Source organism: Empidonax traillii, unplaced genomic scaffold (genome assembly GCF_003031625.1).
Source record: "Empidonax traillii isolate 1590-97213 ecotype Southwest subspecies unplaced genomic scaffold, ASM303162v1 scaffold46:size3806547, whole genome shotgun sequence".
Lineage (NCBI taxonomy): Eukaryota > Metazoa > Chordata > Aves > Passeriformes > Tyrannidae > Empidonax > Empidonax traillii.
The window spans coordinates 363286-383867 of NW_020955239.1; the positions used below are offsets into that span (position 1 = coordinate 363286).

Genomic DNA, 20582 nt, shown 5'->3' on the forward strand with positions numbered 1-20582 from the left:
ATAAGGAATGGCTGAGGCGAGTGTCCAGAGTATCAGAGTTGTTGCTGCTGCTGCTGATTTTCACCCGTGGGCACAGGCACTGGAGCATGGCTTTGCGGATGTAGCTGTCAAAGCAATAGTAAATGAAAGGGTTGGCACAGCTATTGGCAAAAGCAAAAGGGCTGCTCACCTGCATGCCCAGTTGGGCAACCATGTTGGAAAAACAGTCAGACTGCTTCAGGAGTCCCAAAAGGATGGCCATGAGCTTGAACAGATTGAAGGGAACCCAGGAGACAACAAAAGCTGCCACTACAATGAAGACGATCTTGATGGATTTTCTCAGTTTCTTATCATGTTTCCCAGTCTTCTGATAATGCACACAGAGTCTCTTGGTGATAGAGCAGTAAAAGGTTAAGATACTCAACAGAGGGAAGAAGAAGGCCAGGATTAAAAGCGTCAGCGATGAAATCTGTTTGGCTTCTGTCATGGCTTTGTCTGTGCAGTAAGTCTTTCCATATTGCTTCCTCAGTTCTCTGGACAAAAGGGTTGGCATCCCCAAGCAGCAGGATAACAACCAGACACCGATGCAGAGTGCTCTGGAATAGGATCTTGTTCTGATCCGTCTAGCAGTAGAGGGGTGCATGATAGCCAGGTATCGGTCAGCACTCATACAAGTGAGGAGGAGGATGCTGCAGTACATGTTGACTGAGATGACATAGGAACTAGCTTTACAGAGGAAAGATCCTACCCTCCAGCTCCCATCCGATGCCTCCTTGTCCACCCAGAACGGCAGCGTGATGAGGAAAATGAAGTCAGATGCAGCGAGGTTGATGATAAAGACGTCAATCAGCCTCTGGACCCGTCGCTTGAAGATCAAGGCTACAATCAGGACTGAGTTGCCAGCAATGCCCACCAGGAACACAGCAGTGTAGAGGATGGGGAGGAAAGTAGACATATGTTGCAGGTACTGATACTGGCAGTTGTCCTCGTAGTAGTAGTCATAGCTGAAGGTGGTTGGAGACACAGATGAGAGCTGGGTGAGTTCCATTTCTGGCCAGGCTGTTCTCATCCCCTCTCTGAGAGAGGCTCTGAGCTACCCTGCCCTTCCCTTCAAAGTCTTTAAAGACATTTTAATGAGTGAGGGGGGAGGAGTGGAGGGAGGGAGGAGGAGAATAGTGGTTTTGTGGGGAGATAATTTATATACTTTTAACCAGCCGTGTAGGCAACAAATAAGCAACAAGAGTCTCTGATTAGTCAAAACTTTGTCTTCAGAATAAACACTTGCAGCTTTTTTTAAAAATCAGGTTTAATTTTACTGATTCTATCTCCATTTTGCATTTGCTTGTGAAAGCAAACCCGGGTCAGGTTTTGCTTTTTTTTTTCTTTTGGGGGAGGGAAGGTAGTTTTCAAGATTCTGAACTTTTTATTTTTTAGCACAGGATATTGGTAGCTTGCAGAGATTTGAGATTGTACCAGCTTAGAAGAAGTCAGAGAACAGTGAATTCAGGTGCTACATTCTTTATCTACACTCAAAACGTTTTGTTTCAATTGCTTGTAAGGGCAAGTTCAACTTTTCTGAGGCTTGGAGTTTTTTACTTGTTCATTTATGGTTGTTGTTTTCTGTTGAGAGTAGTTATCTCATATGAAAATATACAAGGAGAAACACTTAAAACTACTATGTCCTTTCTGCCCTGTTGTTAGTTGTTCTGTATCAGTCCCAGGCTCTTTGCTGCCCTGCCAGTGCCCCCCTCCTGCCCTGCAGCCCCTCCAGTTCCCCGAGACATGGACTCTCCACACCCAACTGGATGAATGTATTAGAAACTTAGAGAATATTAGAAACTTAGAGAACAGTGTCACGCATTCTTCTGCAATGTGAAACTTGACTTGATGCTCCCATCCCCCTCACAGACTTCCTTATCAGCCACAGTCCTGGACTCCAGAGCAATGGTTTGTTCCTTCTGCTTCTGACTGCACAGGCTGCATGGCTCTTGAGCTGTTCTTATATACAGTGCTCACTTCCCCTCAAGAGCTCTGATTTCCTTCATCTTTCATTTGCAGTATCTGTACTGCTCCAGCTGTGACTTACCTTACAGACAGCCCTTTCAGCATTGCATAAATCAAATGGAAATTCTCATTTTTTAAACTACTGAATTCATTACAGATTTGTCAGTGCATACTAATTTGAAACCTCTACTATTGGTCTTCATCATCCTTCCTCTCTTCTACAGATAAATTAATTTTCCCCTTCCTCTCCCTCCCACCTGCACGTTCACAGACCAGGCACTTCTTCAGGATTCTCAGAGCTTTGAGGAGATTGCCTACTGGTGCAGGCTCCACCCCTGGGCACTTAGATTGCATCTGTGTGTGTCTCCACAGGCAAAGAACAACTGCAGATTGTGTGGGCAGCAAATTAGTCCCTCCAGTGCACTCTGGATGCACTCAGATTCACTCTCTCAGTGCTCACGTTATGTGCTCCTGTGCAGCAGGTGCCTGGTAGACTTCCAGGCATCTGGAAAAGCAGCCAGCTGTTATTAAACAGCTGTTATTAAACAGCTGGCTGCTGGATGGAAGGATACTTAGGTGGGCACTGTCTCTTGTGTATATGTGCTGATGTCTAATAAGGATGTAGTTATATACAGCTGCCTTTCTATCAGTAGGGCACTAGTGGACGAGTAACCATTTTTAACGGAATGTATAAGGATTTGCTTAGTGAGGGCAATTCAGCCACCAGGAATTCTGAAAAAGGATCAAGGTGTATAAAAACACCCCAGATTAGATTACTGATTTGTATGCCACAGATGTAAATGTGAACCTGTAAGGAAGAAAAGGCTAAAAAACATCTTGCCATCTCAACTTGGGCATAACGGTTCACGTTAAAAATCACTGTGTCCTCTTCCTAAGTAGGAGGCAATGACTTTTTTTAGTTAGTCCACTCATGAATTAGAGCAAAAATAACATTGCATGGATTTGTAAAATGCCTCATTGTTATTCTAGGATAGTAACCTCCTGCACCTGAAAAGACTATTCTTATTTTCAAGGAAATGTGAAAGTCTCTTCTGTGGTGCTGAAAGTGAGCAGATACGACTGCTGCAAGTCTTTTTTTTTCCGTGAGACTTGTCACGGGTCGGTTACAGCGTGGATTTGTGTGCCCGCTTGTTCTTTCCCTGGCAAAGCAGAGAGAAGGGAACGCTGAACTAAATTCATAAAACTCTTAAAATCGTGTTGGGTTGAGGACATTGTGATTTGTATGTGACAGATGTAAGTGTAAACCTGTAAGAAAGCACAGGCTAAAATTCATCTTCTCACCATCTGAAGATTACAGAAGATATAGCGAGTTTTCAGACAAGACTTTGTGAAAGTGTCCAAGTAGCTCACAGTTTACCGAAATTATGTTTGATGGATTCAGTGCGGAGGTGAGTTTTGTGTTATCTTTGCTTATTTCTGCTTCAAGGAATGTGTTTCAGGCTTTTTCTTTCAAGGAGCCCTGGGAAATAAAGGCATTCTCTTTCCATCAGTACTAGAGTAGAAGATCAGCTGAACCCTACAGTCTGCAGTATAATAGTTCTGCTTCTCTAACAAAGATGGACCTATATGTTATTTTACTCTGCAGTTAGATTCTGACAGCTTACGTGCAGTTACAAGCTTTAGAAATTAGGCACAAACTTCCCTCCACCTCACACTACTTCTTACTCCTTGAAATTCATTCCCTTCCTCTCTCCATCCCAGAGCAAACAAAAAAGAGAGTAACTGTAAAAAGCTTAATGGAACTATAAAGGCTCATGCCTGTGCATTTTTGTCTTTGTGATTCCTCACTATGTTGACTCCCTGTAATTTAATAGCCTTACTCACTAAAACAAAAAATTAAATACTAAACATTTTCCAACAGGGACCAACTCTGCCCTCTTGAATTTGCTCTATATTTCTTGAATGCTCTAAACAGACTTGTGGATGTTGTTGTGTGTTGCCATATTCCACAAGTAACACTTCCTTACCTGGGCAGAAGCTTTGCAGTGATAACCTAAAGCATGGTCATGAATAATGAAGCAATCTGTAATTATCCAAGTGGAGCAGAAGCAGGTGTATTTATCAGTAGTCTGAACATCTTGTGGGGGATTTATGTGATATTGATTCACTGAGGGCATCACCTAGAGTCTTACTCTTCCCAGAGCTCACTTCCCTGAGGTAGAGCCAAGCTCTCAAAAATACTGAGTACACAGAAATTCCCCTCATAACACTCTCCAGGAAGCTCAGCACGTAACGTGCAAAGATCCGAGAGATGTGGTGAGATGTTTTATAATCAAGAGAAAGCCTCCATCCTCTCCTCACTCTTCTAGATTTCCACAGAATTTTTTTTCTTCACAGACTTTGCCAGATGCATGTAAACCCTTTTCCTGAACAAAATTCTCTGCTGAAGAAACCATCTACTGGCTTGGCTTGGGTGTACATTCTTCCATTTGGGATACTCATCCTGTCCAGCCCTTGATGCAGCTCTGAAAAAATGCAGCTGCTGAGTGCTGAATAGTTTTGAACCTGAGAGTGAGCCTAAAGCTTCTCAAACCAGATATTCAGAGCTCCTGTGATCATGGCCCTGCATTTGGCCAGCTCTGCTTGAAAGGAGCGTTGGTCTACTCTGGTCCTGCCTTTCTCAAATGCACCTGTGAAATTTGTCGAGGCAGTATCTGTACCATTCCTTAAATCTTCCTCGTAGGAAATGCTGAGGTGTTTCCTACAGTAGCACGAGAAAAGATTTCATGTCGTAGTTCACAGTTCTGTAGTGCTTGACATAAATGTATTATAGGCAGGCAGCCACTTATTTTTGTGACAAAATCCGTAAGAGCTGCAGAGCAGAACTATCAGCACAGGAAGTATGCAGGGTTGTTGATTTAGTTTGCTACGTGCACCACCTCCCCCTTACAAATTTCTGCAATTGAAGCATTTCAGGTAGTGAGGTGCGAGTTTGTTTTTTGTGGTTTCTTTTTTCTTTCTTTTACATTCTCGGTTTTACTGATAATTTAAATGTGGTCTTATTCCAGCTCGTACATGGCCTTTTATACAAGCACAGGCATCTAGATAAAATAAGCTGTGTATCTGTAAATTATTAATGATGATAAATGCTGAGAAGGACAGAGGTTCATTTGGCTGTAAAAGAAAGTGTAATAGTTTCTAAATGATTGTGCTTCAAAAATATGTAAGAAACAGAGATTTGCAGACCTAATTTAAAAACAATCCAAACCCCACACTAAATTGGCTGAAACTGCCCTACTGTGCTATAACTATTTGAAGGCAGGTGACCAGTGAATGACAACCAACTGAAGTTTCAACCCTCGACAAAGAGGAGAGGGTGGAACCAATTCAGGACAATGCATTGGGATAGGCTGAAATAGTTCCATGCTGAGAGTAGTGGTCTACAGAATGTACTGCAGGAAGAAGATTTTTTCTGTACACCTAATTTTTGAATATTTATTATCTCATCCTTTTTTAATTTATATTTTTGTATATGTTTTATAGGGTACATAATCTATTGGTATAGTAGTACATTTGTATAATTCTAAAAAAATTTATACATTAGAGGGGTGCCTGCTCACAAAGTTTTTACTGATGGGGTGCATGATAAAAAGGTTTGGAGACCATGGACATAAAGGACGAATGAGTATAATTACAGTGCACCAGTGCTATTCATGGTATTTGGAAGGAGAACATCTAGAAGGTCTTCTCTCTGTGAAAATTATAATTACAGTAGCGTTTTCTTATCCTATTGTGTTCTGTGCCACAGTAGGAAAAACAAAGAAGGCAGAAATGAAACAGACAAAACTGTGTAAGGAGGTCTGAGACGAATCCATGGGATTTTCTGCTCCCTCTGGCTATGTGAAATGTTCATAGATGGTGCCTTAAACACTAAAACTAAAAGTGCCCTTTTTGTTATTAAAAAGAGAACACTTGTTGGGAGAGGCAATATCTAATAAATTAATGAGTAGTATTGGAAAAAAGACAGACTTTTGAACACCTTTTTCAGATCTGAATTGATAACTCCTGAAGTGAATGTGATATATGAAGGGGTTTTTTATCTTCTCATTCTATATCAGCTTCATTTAATACAGATGGTGCCACCTCCTTCAAATACTTGCTTATTTCCTTAGACTGTGAGAAGTCAAATGGCAAAAATTTTGTACTGAACCTTTTTTTTTTTTTCCAACATACTGGGAGTTTGTTTGTGTTGTTTGCAGCACTCTGATGTTAAACTGTCTCTGCCTGAGAACTTACTAATGCACATGATCCAGGTCTGCTATTGAAGAAACTTCACTTTTACAAAAAGCAGGAACAACATTTAAGCTGTAACCCTCGGCATTATTTCTTTCATGCTTTCCTGTGCAAATGGCACTGTTTCTGCAGAGTAAAACAAACTTTTAGTTTTAAAACCTTCCCAAATCATCCTGTTCTGTAACTAAACTGATCAATCAGTGGTTCTGCTGAGGCAGACTGAAGTGGTGTGAAAAAAAAGGAGAAAAGATTGTTGTTGACAAGGAATGAGCCTGTGCATTCATTTGTAATGGTTTTATTTGGTTACTCATACTATATGGGAGGGTATTTTTCCAGGAAAAAAAAAATCCAAGTGAAAACTGGTGGGAGTATTTGAATTTAAATAAATAAAATGAAAATGAAAACACATCTCTTCCCTCTGGATGCTTTTGAGCAGCTGCACACTTCATATTGATCAGTGCAAATTGTGAAAAAGAAGAGGCCACTGAAGTGTAATAATGAAAATAGCAATGGCTACAAAATTTTCCAGAATTGATTCTCATTTTTACAAAATTAGATCTTTTAGGAGAAAAACCTATAGACATTTAGGAGAAAAACTTATATCTAAATGTTAGATAATTTGTGACGATTTACAGTTCCAATTCTACTTATCCTATGACTCAGAATACAGACAAATTTTGTTTTTTCCTTTTAACATTTTCTAGCTTCAACTGATCAGCTTCTGATCATTTTGCCAGGTATACAGAAAGAACTTTTACTAATTTTTCTGTTCCCTATTCCCATTACATGTATTTTATGGTGTTACAACTCCTTAGTTCAATATATTAACTCCTTAAATAAACTCTTCTTCTATAAATTAAATTGACTGACCTGTGATATATTTTATTGAGAGAGGTTTTCTAATTGTTCAGTGATTTTCCAATACCTTATTAGGTTTATCTCAACACATCAAAACTAGACAGGCTATTTCAGCACCTAACAGCATCTCCAGATGTGATAAACTTCTTTCCTCCCTGTTATTTCTCAGTTTATATATCTGAGTTTGCAGGAAAGTTGAGGGTTTTTTTGGCCACAGCACCATCTTGGCAGTTGGTAATTCACCAGCATTTTTCCTGTTCATTTTGTGCTTCCCAGGATAAAGTCTCATGTCAGTGAGTCTCCAGTCTTTGCTTTTAAATTAATGAGCTCATCGATGACCTTATTGAAATGCATGTTTGCTTGCCCCAGCTGTGAAATGATCAGGTCACCCTGTACCAGTGCCCTCTCCATATCATTATTTACCCTTCCCTCAGGCCTTGTGTCATCTGTGAGGTTTATCAACAATGCTCTGCTTTCTTCCAGGCCCTCGATAAAGATGGTAAGAATTTAGAGTCTAGAATAAACCCCAGTCAGACCCCAAAATACATCATTGCAGACAGTTACATTATGAAGTTTTGATGAGACAGTTCCTTGGTCTGGAAAGGTAGGGTGTATAGACAGAGGTTTCTTTAGCATAGCATTACTTCTAGTACGTTTTTCCTAATTAAAAAATCTTTTTTTGCACCAAGTCAGAGAAGTTTCTTCTATCCTTGCTTTCACCTTTGCCATCCTAGCTTCTTACGTTGCTGCAAAAATGCGTCCTCGCTGTTCTGGTAGAGGAGTTGATCGGGATAATTCCCCAGAAGGTTCTCAGTGGCATGAACTGTATATTTCTGTTTTTCCCGAGTATTTGTTTGTTACTTTGGTGGTTTGTAAAATCAAAACTGGGTGGGGTGATCTCTCAGCCAGGGGAGTTGTTAACCACTTTTAAGAGTCCTCTTGTAATTCGAGTGGGTTCATGTACCAGGGAAATGTCCAGTTTGGGGTGTGGAGCCAGTGTTGACAAATTTTTGCAATTTCTACTGATTTTTGTTTTTCCTTTACATTAGTGTTTTCCCAAGTCATTCCTTTTTTTACAAGCACTCAAGCAAAATAGAAATAAATAGAAAGGAGGTTGTAGCCAGGTGGGGGTCGGCATCTTCTCCCAGGTAACTAGCGACAGAACAAGAAGACACAGCCCCGGGCTGCGCCAGGAGAGGTTTAGGACGGACACGGGGAGGAACTTCTCCAAGGAAAAGGGGGCTGGACGTGGGAAGGGGGTGCCCGGGGAGGCGGTGGAGCCGCCGCCCGACTCCTCCGGAAGGGGGCGGCAGAACTACATGGCCCAGGGTGCCCCGCGCGGGCGGGCGCGGCGGGCGGAAGCGGGGCCGGGCCGGGGTGCGAGGCGGCGGCGGCGGCAGGCGGTGGGTACCGGGAGCGGGGCTGTTCCCGGCGGTGGGTACCGGGAGCGGGGCTGTTCCCGGCGGTGGGTGCCGGGCAGAGGGGTCGGGGATCGGGGCGCTTCCCTGGCGTTGGCTGCCAGCCGGCGCCTGCCGCCTTCCCCCCGCTCGGGGCTGTCGCCTGCGAGGCCCGAGCCCCCGGGGGTGGTCGCGCCCGGTGGAGATGCCCGGCTGGCCCGGCCCACGGTGCTGGTCTGGGCTGGCCCTGGTGCGGCAGGTGCTGAAAAACGCTAAGGGCTTTGCAAGTCATTTTTCCCTCCCCTTCGTATTTATTCCTGTAATAGCACTGGGAGATATCCGTGAAGTAATTTCGGAGTTAAATGATTGTCTCCAACCATTCGGTTTCCTCTCTGCTTCTAGATCACTTGTTGTGAGCTGGTGGCGTGGAAGGAGCTGAATGAATGGCACAGTCGGGGCAGAAGGGGAGTTTGCGTTTCGTGCTCTCCACTGGCCACAGGATACAGACAACGCTGTGCCTCTGAAGCGACCGGGAATCATTCGAGCTGTGTGTCCTGAGGGACTCCTGAGGACCGCCGAAGGTAAAAAAGTATTTGGTAGCAATCTTTCCTAACCTTCCGTTGCTCTAAATATTAAAAGGATGATCCCGTTCGGTGCTGTTGCCAGCCCTCTCACCACATTAACACCTTCTCGTAGGCCTTCTCCCTAATCCCTTTTCCCAAAGAGCAGTCCGATTGCAAGCATGTTTCCTGAGTGAAAGCCAGTGAATGCAGCCTCTCTCCTTGGTGATGTCACCTAACAAGAGTTTTTTAAATGTGGTAGCCCACTGTTGGCTGAAAGAAGTGACCGTAGCAACAAGATAAAAATCGTCATGTTTTTGTATTCCCTTCTGCCATGGTACAGTAACTTCTTACAAAGGCTGTCTATTCTTCAGCTTTAAGTTGATTTTTTGCCAGCACACTTGTTTTTGTTCTGTTCCATGTTTTTTCTCTTTCAGCTCTACTGACTTGCCCCCTTTGTTTCCTTCCCCCCCCCCCCCCCCCCCCCCCCCCCCCCCCCCCCCCCCCCCCCCGACGTGCGTGCATCCACAGTCATTCCTTTGAATGTTGCTGCCAGTTTGGCCTTTGCCTTCTCTTTGTGAGGTGGTGCTTTACAATTTTTACGTCTTGCTTCTTGAATAGTTACAATATCATGGGAAGCGCTCCTGACTGTTTACAACTGCCTTGTGTTGTCTTAGGTTCCTTGCATAGCTCAGTTGCAGCCGTGACTTGTTCGAAATAGCTTCTGCTGTTAGAGTAAAATGTGCTGGCAGTGCTATATGAACAAACCTCCTGTAAAATAATGAAGAGTCTTGCTGACGGCCTGTAAAGACAAAATATTTTTATTTGTAGTCAGTCTTTATGCCTTTATAATTCATGTCATCTTTGGCAATAGTAATGTTACTTTTTCGTAACCAGGTTTATTCTGAAGCACCTCCTACACGTTGTTCTGTACAGAGCATTTGCAAAGTGTGGCATAATCCTGTAAACGTGCAATGTCTTTCTTCAGGGTCGTGTCCGGTAACTATTTCTTACTGGCAATGCTTTGCTACTGCCATTGAGCCCTGCCTGGGGCTGGGCGGAGGGTTCTGCCTTTTGAAAGGACACCTTGTTTAGGTGGGAATGCGTCTGCAGTAGCTGAAGATGCATTGGATATACAAAGTGAATGGGCAGGGTAGTCAAGTCTACTACACTGTGGCAGGAAAAACTAGTTCAGAATTTGCCTAAAGTGTTGTGGAGTTCTTAATCTTTTCTGTAAGCAGTTGAAGTGTCAGGCAGAAGCATTGAGGGGACCTTTGTTGTAAGGAATTGGGGGTGTGCTCGTGCCTTTGCACTGTCTTGTCCATACTGAAAATCCATGTGTGTTTTTTGGGACAAATGCCACACGGAGCCACACGCTAGGTTTTGGGGTCTGTAGCCCCATTACCTGCTCTCTACCTATGCCTGGAGTTACATTACAGGGATTGAACGTCAGTGGATTGCCACATCCCTTTTACCAAGTGGATAGTGAACACTGGGCAGTGCTTTAATTTACTGTTTGGTGATTACCCCTTCATTTTGCTTATGATCTGTTCCTGGTTGCCAACTGGCATCGGCCCTGCCAAGTCCGCAGTATGGCAGCACACAGGAGGCTGGTCAGAAGGGTGAGGTTGTGTTTTAGTGGTGGTCTGATAGGGGCATTTCCAGCACCGGTGTTCTGCACCTGGCAGCGGGGGTTTGTATCTGAAAGTAAGATTTTTGAGTCAGTTTTCTTTCTGTATGTTAGGCACAAAGTTGATAGGGCTTTGTTATAATAAGCATTTATTGAGCATTTGTTATTATAAACGTTTATATTGAGAGGCAGTTACAGCAGATCAGTGGCCCAATAATGTCCTGCTTACGTTCTTTTTTGTTAGACAGCACTCTGAGGATGGAGCTTGTAGGTTCTTGTGATCCTTCCACACAGACAGAGCCCTTTCTGAAGAGAGGAGTCTGTTGCAGAGGTTCCCTCTTGCAGTGAATATGACTGCCATATAGTGGAAAATCCAGATTAGCCTGCTCGCCAGCCTGTTCTTCTGCTTGCTGTGAGAGTGGGTTCCTGGAGAATCTGCTCAGCTCTGAGCTCAGCTGGGCAGGAGCTTTGGCCCTGGAGGTGCCACATGGCCTGTTTGCTTCATGAGAAGTTTGTGAAGGGGAGGGGATGCCTCAGTGAATTCAGTGGGGGTGAATGGTGAGGCCAGAGCTACACAGCATGGTGCTCTCTCCCTGTCCTGCTTACCCCACGCCCTGTGTACCTTGAGCTACGTGCTGGGATATCAAAAGGGAATGGAAGTACATAACCAGGAATTAAACACTGCACAGAGAATTTGATTCCAAGTGTGGGCTTGACTGTATGTTTTCTAGATAAATAAGCCTGGATATGATGTATTCTCCCTCTCAGTATTTAAGTTAGGTTATAAAAGTTCACAGCTTGTGGATTATTACTTAAGTGCAGTTGTGGTATGCAAACTTTGCAGTATTTTAAATGGGTGCTTCTTGTCAGTTCACCAAAAATTAGTTCTATTCGTGCTTATTGCTAAGGATGCAGTTCAAGGATGGATATTACAAAGAGTGTACCTCATTTAATATGGAAATGAAGCATAGGGAATGACATGGGTACGTGTAATTTCTCCTCCTTGTTAGCCAGTTTCAGATAAATAGAGGAGCAGATGGAAGGGAAAAAAATAAGAATGGTATTGTTGACAGCAAACATCGATGCCTTTGAAACTCCCCGCTTTAATTCGCACCTTGTTTCTTAGTTCAGAATTTCTTACTGGTAGGTCTGACTTGAGCACTGGTGTCTTTCCTTGTGAATGTTGAGTTTTAAGGCACTTGCTGTTTCCAGTTGCGGTTCATTCATTTGCAAAGAAACTAGACCAAAATATTTTGATCAAAGTACGTGGGAGAAGGGAGGTAGAGCAAGCAGTGGACAAGAGCTGATTAGATAGTAGCTCCTGCTGCTGGCCTAGCTGCCGAGTTAGCTTCCATTGATTTTTTTTTTTTCCTTCTGGCTAGTGCATCAAGCCTGATTCATAGTAATCCATAAATTTAATCAAGCACAGAAAATGCATGAGAACAACAGGCATCTGAGAGGAGTCCTCTGGCGCACTGCACTATCCACAAAACATTTTATGTGTTACCAATCACTTGCTCATTGAAATCACAATATTGTCATAAGTGTGTGGTATTTGTATTTTCCCATGCCTCCTTTCACCCCGAATCTATGCCATTTGTGAACACAACCCTGCAAAGGAGGGCGTAAATGATCCCTAATAGAGGGAGGCAGAGCAAAGTCCTTGTGGGAGCGTATGGAGGTCTTTCAGTTCTATCACCTTGTTCCCGTGGAGCAGGGCACCCTCCTGCATTGCTGTTCTTCAGAAATATCACAAATATGTATTGTGGCATTAGTGCACCATTTACCATAAATTCAAATTTGTCTTTCAGTGCTTCCTTCACGTTCTGTCTCTAGTCCCTAGATGTGTTTTTCTGCTTCCCTAAAGGCATTCCAGCACTTTGGCATGGCTGGCTTTAGTGAGCAGTCTGGAAGAGCTTTTTTGGCATGCCTGTGGTTCTTATCTTTGCTGTAAACACAAGCTGTGAAAGCCGTATGGGGTGGCAGGCTAAAAATAACTTTTACCCTTGGTAATCGCCTAAGGAAAGATAAGTCTTCTGCCTGGACACCGTGGATGGATTCTCTGACGTTCCTTACAATCAGGATCACAAATGGCAGCGAGCTGTGCCGTCTGCTTTGGGGACAGAGTTGGTGTTGCTCTGTCAGTTGCTCTTTCAGAGAGAGCCGCTAGTGCAGTGTGGCTGGGAGAGCACACTCCCTGGGATATTATCCATACTTTGGACTCACAGATCCAATGTGTGCTGGCCAGTACTGTAGATTTGCTCAGGGTTCCTTTGATTCCAGCATGTTGGAAGAGGAAGACATGGCTATCCTTACAGGACATTGCATAAAAGAGGGATGATGTGATGAGTTTGACCCTGCTAAGGTCGCTTTATATGTGCCATCCGAAGAGCTGCTCACTTGTTCCTCTCTTCCCGTGCCGCAGGAAGGGCGCCATGATGGATAACCGGTTTGCCACAGCACTGGTGATCGCCTGTGTGCTCAGCCTCATCTCCACCATCTACATGGCAGCTTCCATTGGCACCGACTTCTGGTACGAGTACCACACCCTGTCCCCAGCTGAGAATGTTAGTGAAGCTGGTAGAAGCATCTGGGAGGAGTTTTTCAGCAAAGAGGCAGATGAGAAGACCTACACAGATGCGCTCTTCCGGTGCAACGGCACGGTTGGACTGTGGCGGAGGTGTATCACTGTACCCAAAAACTCCCACTGGTACAGCCCACCAGGTATCTCCAGAGCAATTAGCACTTCCTAGCTTGCGTGGGGTGGTATGTGCTAACTTCCTCAGAATGTATTCATGCCACTTTGTTACTCTGGAAGGGTTATTTCTAACTTAGGGTTTGTTTGTTTGTTTAATAAAGGCAATCCAGATTTTTAAAGAAGCAGCAGGTAGGATGGTCTGTGGCTGTCAGCACTGCAGATTCTGGATTTGACACATGATACTTGATCTAAATTTAGTTTTACACAGCTTGTTTTTTTATTTTGCATCAGCTCTCCAGCTGGGGATACAGTTACAGTTGCTTTATCAGTCACTGTCTTTTTAGGACAGATCCTGGGATCCAGCAATGGAATAAAGATACTACTTTGTCAAAAAGGAACTCACTCCTTTTAGCTAGTCATTTACTTTGTTTGTGTGTCACAAATATCCTACCATCGCATCAGCACATTTTGGATATGAATGGATATAGACTGAAATAGTAGTAATATTTTTCACAATGGTTAGGGGAAAATAGGTGTGGTAAACAATTATTTTAGTTGCTTCAAAGTAGATTTTTTATACTTATTGTGTGCGTGTGAAGCCCTTCATTTTGAACCCTCTTCAAAACGTACCTTTGACTACATTTTCTAAAGGAAAAACATGAAATTCTTTTTTTTTTTTCCTCTGATGAAAATACTTATTTTGGAAGACATTTAAACCAGCTCTGCTCAATAGTATATTTAAAATCTAACTGAGGCATAAAAAGAGAGAAACTTAGTGTAAGGAAGTAAATATTTCCTGTTCTTTAAATAGTTCTTTCTATCCCATTTTTGAATTAAATGTTTAGTACAAGACTACATTCTGCACATGGAGATAAGCACAGCTTATTTAAGGGACACTGAGCACAAGAATATGTGGCAGCGTAGGTGAGCATCATATGCCACATTTCTTTCTCAGTCTGTCAAGCACGGAACGGTTCTGTGGATAACCCAGGTAAGCCTGAAGATTCTGCATGTTTGAATGCTAACTACATCATAGTGAGGCATCTACATATCTGTTTTGAGACATAATTTTTTTCTCTTAGTGGAACTCTTCAAGAGCTTCCCAGATCAAATGATTGGGAAATGAGGATTTGAAAGGAGAGGGGAGAGGGAAAGGAAGACACCTAATGGTAACTGTTTCTTTTTTTCCCTCCCAGAAAACGACATGACTACAAACTGCATCAGTTTTTCCCTCTCTGATCAGTTTATGGAAAAGTACATTGAGCCTGGAAATCACAATAGTGGCACAGATTTGAATCGGACTTGTAAGTGTCTTTCACTTCTGGCAGATAAACAAGTAGGATTAAAAAAAAAAGGATGTTTCTTAAATACAGTCACTAGTAAGGAAAGCTGTTGTGTCTTGCTCTGCATTTATTTTTACAGTAGCACAAGCAGTAGATCAGAGTTTAAAAGGAAAATGTAGATGTGTTGGCAAAGACTTTGCCCATGAATGCAGTACAGGAATTTGAGAGTTAACAAATTAAGTTCCTTCTTACTTCAGTGGAGCCTTTGGTCCTTTTTAGCTATGAATGTAGAATATCTGGTGAAGAAGAAGCAGCATGGGTAGAAGGTAATGTAAGATGATGGGAGAAGACAGTTTCTAGCACATCTTCAGAAAACTTGTTTTGTGTGTTTCTTTCAGATCTCTGGCGACTGCAGTTTCTCCTGCCCTTTGTCAGCATCGGCCTCATGTGCTTTGGGGCTCTAATTGGGCTCTGTGCCTGTGCCTGTCGCAGCCTTTACCCAGCCATTGCCACTGGAGTCCTGCATTTCCTAGCAGGTAGGTGTCCTGCCATCCTCCTCCCATCACTGTGCCCACCAGAGCACTGCAGGGGTGAGCTCACTGTGCTTTGCCGCTTCCTTCCCCAGGGCTCTGTACGCTGGGCCTCGTTGGCTGCTACGTAGCTGGGATTGAGCTGCTCCACAAGAAGTTGCCTCTGCCTGATGACGTGAGGGGTGAATTTGGCTGGTCCTTCTGCCTCGCCTGTGTGTCGGCGCCTTTGCAGTTCATGGCAGCTGCTCTTTTCATCTGGGCAGCTCGCACCAACAGGAAGGAGTTCACCCTCTTGAAAGCGTACCGGGTAGCATAAGTGCTGCTGCCGCGCTTTGGGGTTTCCATGTTAGAGCCTCCTCTCCTCCCAACCCCGTACTACTTTTTTCTGTTAGTCAGAATTTTATCATGTACTGCATGCTTCTTGCCAGTGGAGACAATTTAGCCTGCGGTCCCTGAAGACAAAAGACCTCTGGGCTAAATGACCAAACTCTGCCAGAAGTCTGCAGAACTTGAACAGGTTTTTTAATTGGGTTTTTTTAAGAATTGTTATTATTTTTTAAGCTTCATTTGGTTGTTGACAATTCCCCTTAGTTAGGTGTACATGCCCCTTCCTAATTTTATTACCCTGTCAGCCTGGAGGAAATAGAAGTGATGTTGTGGGGTGAAAGAGAAATAGGAAAAAGTGCAGGTGGGCAAGAATGGGCACCTCAGTGCACAAATGATAAATAATCAGGAGCTGTCTGCAGTGTGACTCAAGCAGGCAGAACCTACAAGGGAGCACCTAAGAGAAATGGGGGTACTCGGAAACTTCCGTTATGGAAATACTGTAGCTCAGTCAGTCTGTAGCTTAGCTCTGGGTCTCCTGTTCTCACTGGTTTGCTACGTCTTGTGGCCTCTGCCAAAACTGATGGAGGCAGAGCAGCCAGCTGTGGGAGTGCCTGCACAGCACACCCTACTGAGGGCAGGCTCAGCACTTGCTTCTGCCAAGGAGTGGGATAAGATGGCCCTCGTGGAGCTCTGTGCTGCTCTAGCCACACTGCTTCCAGGACCCAGGCTAGTTTGGTATCTGCACTACGTGTGACTGTGCACTCTAATCTTAACTTGTGGTGCTTTTGCTTGCTGTGAAATAAGGCTTTCTTCTCTCCTGTTGAAGACGACCCCCTCACGAGTTTTTTTGGTTTTAATTTGGTTTAGTGTATGTGTGTATATGTACATATATAAACTTAACTTTTTTTAAATCTCACCTGTTTGTCCTATATAACACACAACAGGTTTTTTTTAAAAGGTGCTGCTCTTTTCCCATCTTGCCCCAAACCTAATGTTTAAATGAAATAATAAAAACTAAAAAATCAGAAATTTTCAGCGTTGCATGAATCTAATGGGAGGGTAGGGAATGATCTAAAGTGAATTTTGCCTGGGGAAAGTAAAGCCAATGTGTAGCTAACTCTCTCTTTTAAGGGATATGTCACTATATTAGATTGGGTTTTTTTAATTAAATTCTTGGGCTCCTGTTAATTTTAAATTTTCTCCTGCTCATCACTGGGGGGGCACAATACCCCATAAATTCTAATTAGTTCACAACTGCAGGTATTTCTTCTAAATTACTGCAACTCTAGCCAGACTGGGTGACGTCATATCTAGAAAGCAGTATTCCAAGACTAAACTGTTTAATTCTAGGGCCTTAACTCTCCTCGTTTCCTTACTCCATGCTTAATATAAGAACTATGTGTTAGGAGAAATAAATCCTGACAAAATGAGTAAATCTGTGATGGCAAGGATTCTGTGAGACACTTCGATGGCAGTGACACAGGTACAGGCATTTTTATCTCACGGCTCCTTTTCTATTTTGTTTTGTGCCTTTTTTCTTCTTTTCCCAGTAGGTGTTTCTACCCAGGCTGTGTTTGCTGGGTCAGCATACAGCCCTTGTCATGATTTCTTTGAAGATCAGGTATATCTGCTTGTATCATTTCTTTTTTTTCTTTTTTTTTTCTGAAGTGTGTGATAGGGATCAACCTACTTCTTTTGTTATCACCATTGGAATCTTTACAAAGTAAAACAAGGATGATGTTGAAAACCAAGATAACTGAAAATGGCAGGCCATTCAAGATAATCCTCTTTCTCCTGGTTTGGAGTAATTTTTCACTTTAGCTTCTTAAGCAGCTTCTTTCCCTCTCTGCCATGTCTGAGCCAGGTGTAACAGTGTGAGAGGGGATGAGATACTTTTGTGCTGTAACTGAGAGTAAATGAAAATCTGTGCTGCTGATCTGTACTGATACGGTGCTTTTTCAGTGTAATTATCTCTTGACTTAGATAAGGCCTAACTGCTTGTGTTCCTTATGCCAGAATTACTAGGGCACGCAAACCTCAGCTTGGGTCAAAGGGACTGGAGTTGTTATTCTGCAGTTGGAGAGGAAACACTGCTGGTGTTTTTATCTAATACAGTTTGTGGGGTTTTGTCTTTTTTTCAGGAGCTGGCAGAATAATCGTATCGTGTGATATTGATCTGAGCTATGGGAATCCTGTGCCCTCACTCTCTCTCCTTGTATCAGATGCTTATTTTTCTGAAGTGTAAATCTCAGTTTTCAAATGTTAACTTTCTTGTTTCCAAAAGAAGGATTATTATGGGGAGAAAAGGGAATGTTAGAGATGCTGTCAGTGCTTTCTTGATCATTTTAAGTATCAGCAAAACCAAGATTGCTTTCTTGTATCTGTGCCTAAGATAAATGTTTCTGGTTTTCTCTGCCCAGAAATGAAGAAAAAAAACTTTAATTGAGCCTTAATTTGGACCATTTGAACTAAAATGAGGGTCACCTTTCAAGTTTGATGAGTTTTTTTCTGCTTCACTCTTGTGTAAAGATTTCTTCATTAGAGAGGATCTTGGTGAGAGGCACATTTCACATTGAAAGGGGGGCTGGTCTGATGTCTGGCATGGTGGATCTGTGTATCACTATCTTCCTTTGTATCCATGTGCTTTGCTCAAGATGTAAAGGGAGCAAGAAGAGTGCTTGGACTGTTGGCTTGGGTCCACTAGTCGGTGTTGGAGGACAGAACAACAGAGGAGATGTCAGAGGAGATACTGAGGATGGAGTGATTCTGTAAAAAGATGATTAGGCACACTAACAGATAATGAGGGGTCTTGACCCAATGGCACAGCGTCTTCACACTATCAGAGCCTCATGCCACGTTCAGAGGCTGCATTCAAGAGGATCTTGAGCTGTGTATATATGTTTGTGGTCACATACATATGTGCAAATGCAGACACAAGTGCTCCAACTGTGGAAGAAAATGGTGAGATCAAAGGCTGATTTGTGTTCCTTGGTATTTTGTGTTCTGACCATGTGAGATGTTTACTAATACTGGTTCAGTGCTGGAGATAGGGATGAGGCAGATGTACACTGTCATATGAAAATAGGCATGAGGCAGATACACACAGTTATATGAAAATAGATGAAAAAAAGGGATGTTCTTTTGTGTCTGTAATCACAGAGGAAAAGGCACACATCTCTAACATACTTGTATGGGCCAGTGGAAGTGAAGAGAAGGCATATCAATGGAAAAGGAGAAGTGAAGAGGAAGAGGAATCTCGTCAGATTAAATGTGAGAACTGAGGACCCTTGGCACTGAATGGGAGCAAGCTCCCAGGACTCCAGCAGGAATTCCCTGCATAGTACTGAGTAGCATAACAAGAGCCAGGTGCTGCTCTTTCATCACAGGTGCCTTCCTCCCCACTCACAAACACCATCACAGTGGCAACATAAGAAAGTGGGTGAATTCTCCTCTTGTGCTCATGAGAAGCTCGTAAAAGTTCTGTCCCCCAAATCTAAGGTGAGCAAACTGCATTTGCCTTTCAAACATGCCTTTATAAGACACTGTCCTTCTTCACAGGCTTGGGTTTGTTTTGCTGATGACACTGTGAAACCTCTGGGAAAGCAGGACTAGCAGAAAGCTGCACAAAGCAAGAGAGATTTTAGTTTAGGTAGCAGACTCTTTATTTTTTCCCTCAAGTCAATGTTTTCCCTGTTCTCTGCCCCTGCTCCAAATCATTCTGAGAAGGGACTGGCCAATGAAGCTGCAAAGAGTGGTTTTATTATTGTGGTTGTAAGGACATTCTTGCTTGTAGTAGAGGAGAGAGCACTGAAAACAGGAGAATGGTCCATCCCATTTCCTTACTTTAATAAAGAAGCAGCAAAGAGCAGACACCAAAAGTTGCTTTGTTGTGTAAAGAGGACAGTTTGCCACTTCAAAAAGGGTGCAAGTAATAAAAGAGTCCTGGATGACTCAAGAGGCCCTTCTAAATCAACCTAGCAACAGCTATGTCTGTTGAACCAGTTTTCCTTCTGGATCATGTGCTGGCCAGGTGGGCCTTCCCAGCCGGGTCTGTTGCAGTTTTCTTACTTTGGTAATAATGAATCTCTCCTGATCTAAAACGATCTGAAGTGGTTTTAGAGAAAGGTGTTTGCATTGTTGGGGTGTTGTTTGGTTTTTTTTCTATTCTTTGTCACTTACTGTTGGCACCAAGTTATGTAACAACTTGAATTCAGTTTCCTGCAGTGCTGTTGTTCAGTGATTCAAGGGAATGACTTCAGAAAAGCTCTTTCCCACTCTCTAGCCTTGCTGTGTATTCATACAGCACCTGCTATTGAAAGGGAAATTCTGAAATGTCAGCAGCTTGTCATTGGTACATCTGGGGCTGATTGTCCACCCCATCTGTGTTTATTTCCTGCTCAAGTGGATTGTGTGTCTCAACAGAGAGGATAACATCTTGAAGCTGTGGTTTTTTTTTTCCTCCATGTCCTCAGGAATAGCTAGAGTTTGTGCTATAGAACTTCTTTATAACCTGGTTTCTAATAGGAAAGGATAAAAACTTTGTGTTTTACTGCTAACTCTTCTGTTGCTGTAGAATATTGCCCTGTGTTTTTAAACTACAGCTTTCAGGACTACAGAGTGCAAAATGAAGCCTTTGTTCAAGTTGCAGTTCAGACATATGACAGTGGAAGGGTGGATACTCTGTAACTGGAAGACTATGTAGGTATCTGGATATGGCAATAACAGGCTTATGCAAAATCAACACTTAGCAAGCACGTGTCTGCCTACCGATGCGTGCCAAACCTTTATACAAATGATGAGCACTGAAAAAAATCTGGAAGTATTAATGTATCCCACCCCTCTGTCTCCTCCTTCCTTCTAAAGTCACCCTTTTAAAAATAACCATGAGGACAGTGTTTTTATTTATTGATCAGATTAGAGCAATGAGTGTAAGATGTGTCTGCTCCATGCTTTCTGTGTACAAAGGCGAAGGTGACTTTTGCAGAGGATCCAAGCAGCTCTCTAGCCTAGGGTTTTCTGAGGGGAAGACTGGAAATCTTCAGGAAAACTAGAACCTTTTGTT

General features: G+C 43.0%; 2 protein-coding genes across 2 annotated transcripts; one reads left to right on the forward strand and one right to left on the reverse strand.

Moving 5' to 3' along the window:
- Window positions 1-4: 4 nt before the first annotated feature.
- GPR15 (G protein-coupled receptor 15) lies at window positions 5-1087 on the reverse strand (the record flags this gene model as incomplete). The annotated part of the gene is made up of 1 exon (XM_027878909.1): window positions 5-1087. A coding segment is annotated over exon 1 (1044 nt), but the record flags the coding sequence as incomplete, so codon positions are not given.
- Window positions 1088-8456: 7369 nt separating this feature from the next.
- CLDND1 (claudin domain containing 1) lies at window positions 8457-16534 on the forward strand. The gene is made up of 6 exons (XM_027878815.1): window positions 8457-8498; window positions 8895-9073; window positions 13108-13406; window positions 14577-14684; window positions 15062-15199; window positions 15289-16534. The coding sequence occupies exons 3-6, from the start codon at window positions 13118-13120 to the stop codon at window positions 15507-15509; spliced, it is 756 nt and encodes a 251-aa protein (XP_027734616.1). The 5' UTR covers window positions 8457-8498; window positions 8895-9073; window positions 13108-13117; the 3' UTR covers window positions 15510-16534.
- Window positions 16535-20582: the final 4048 nt, after the last annotated feature.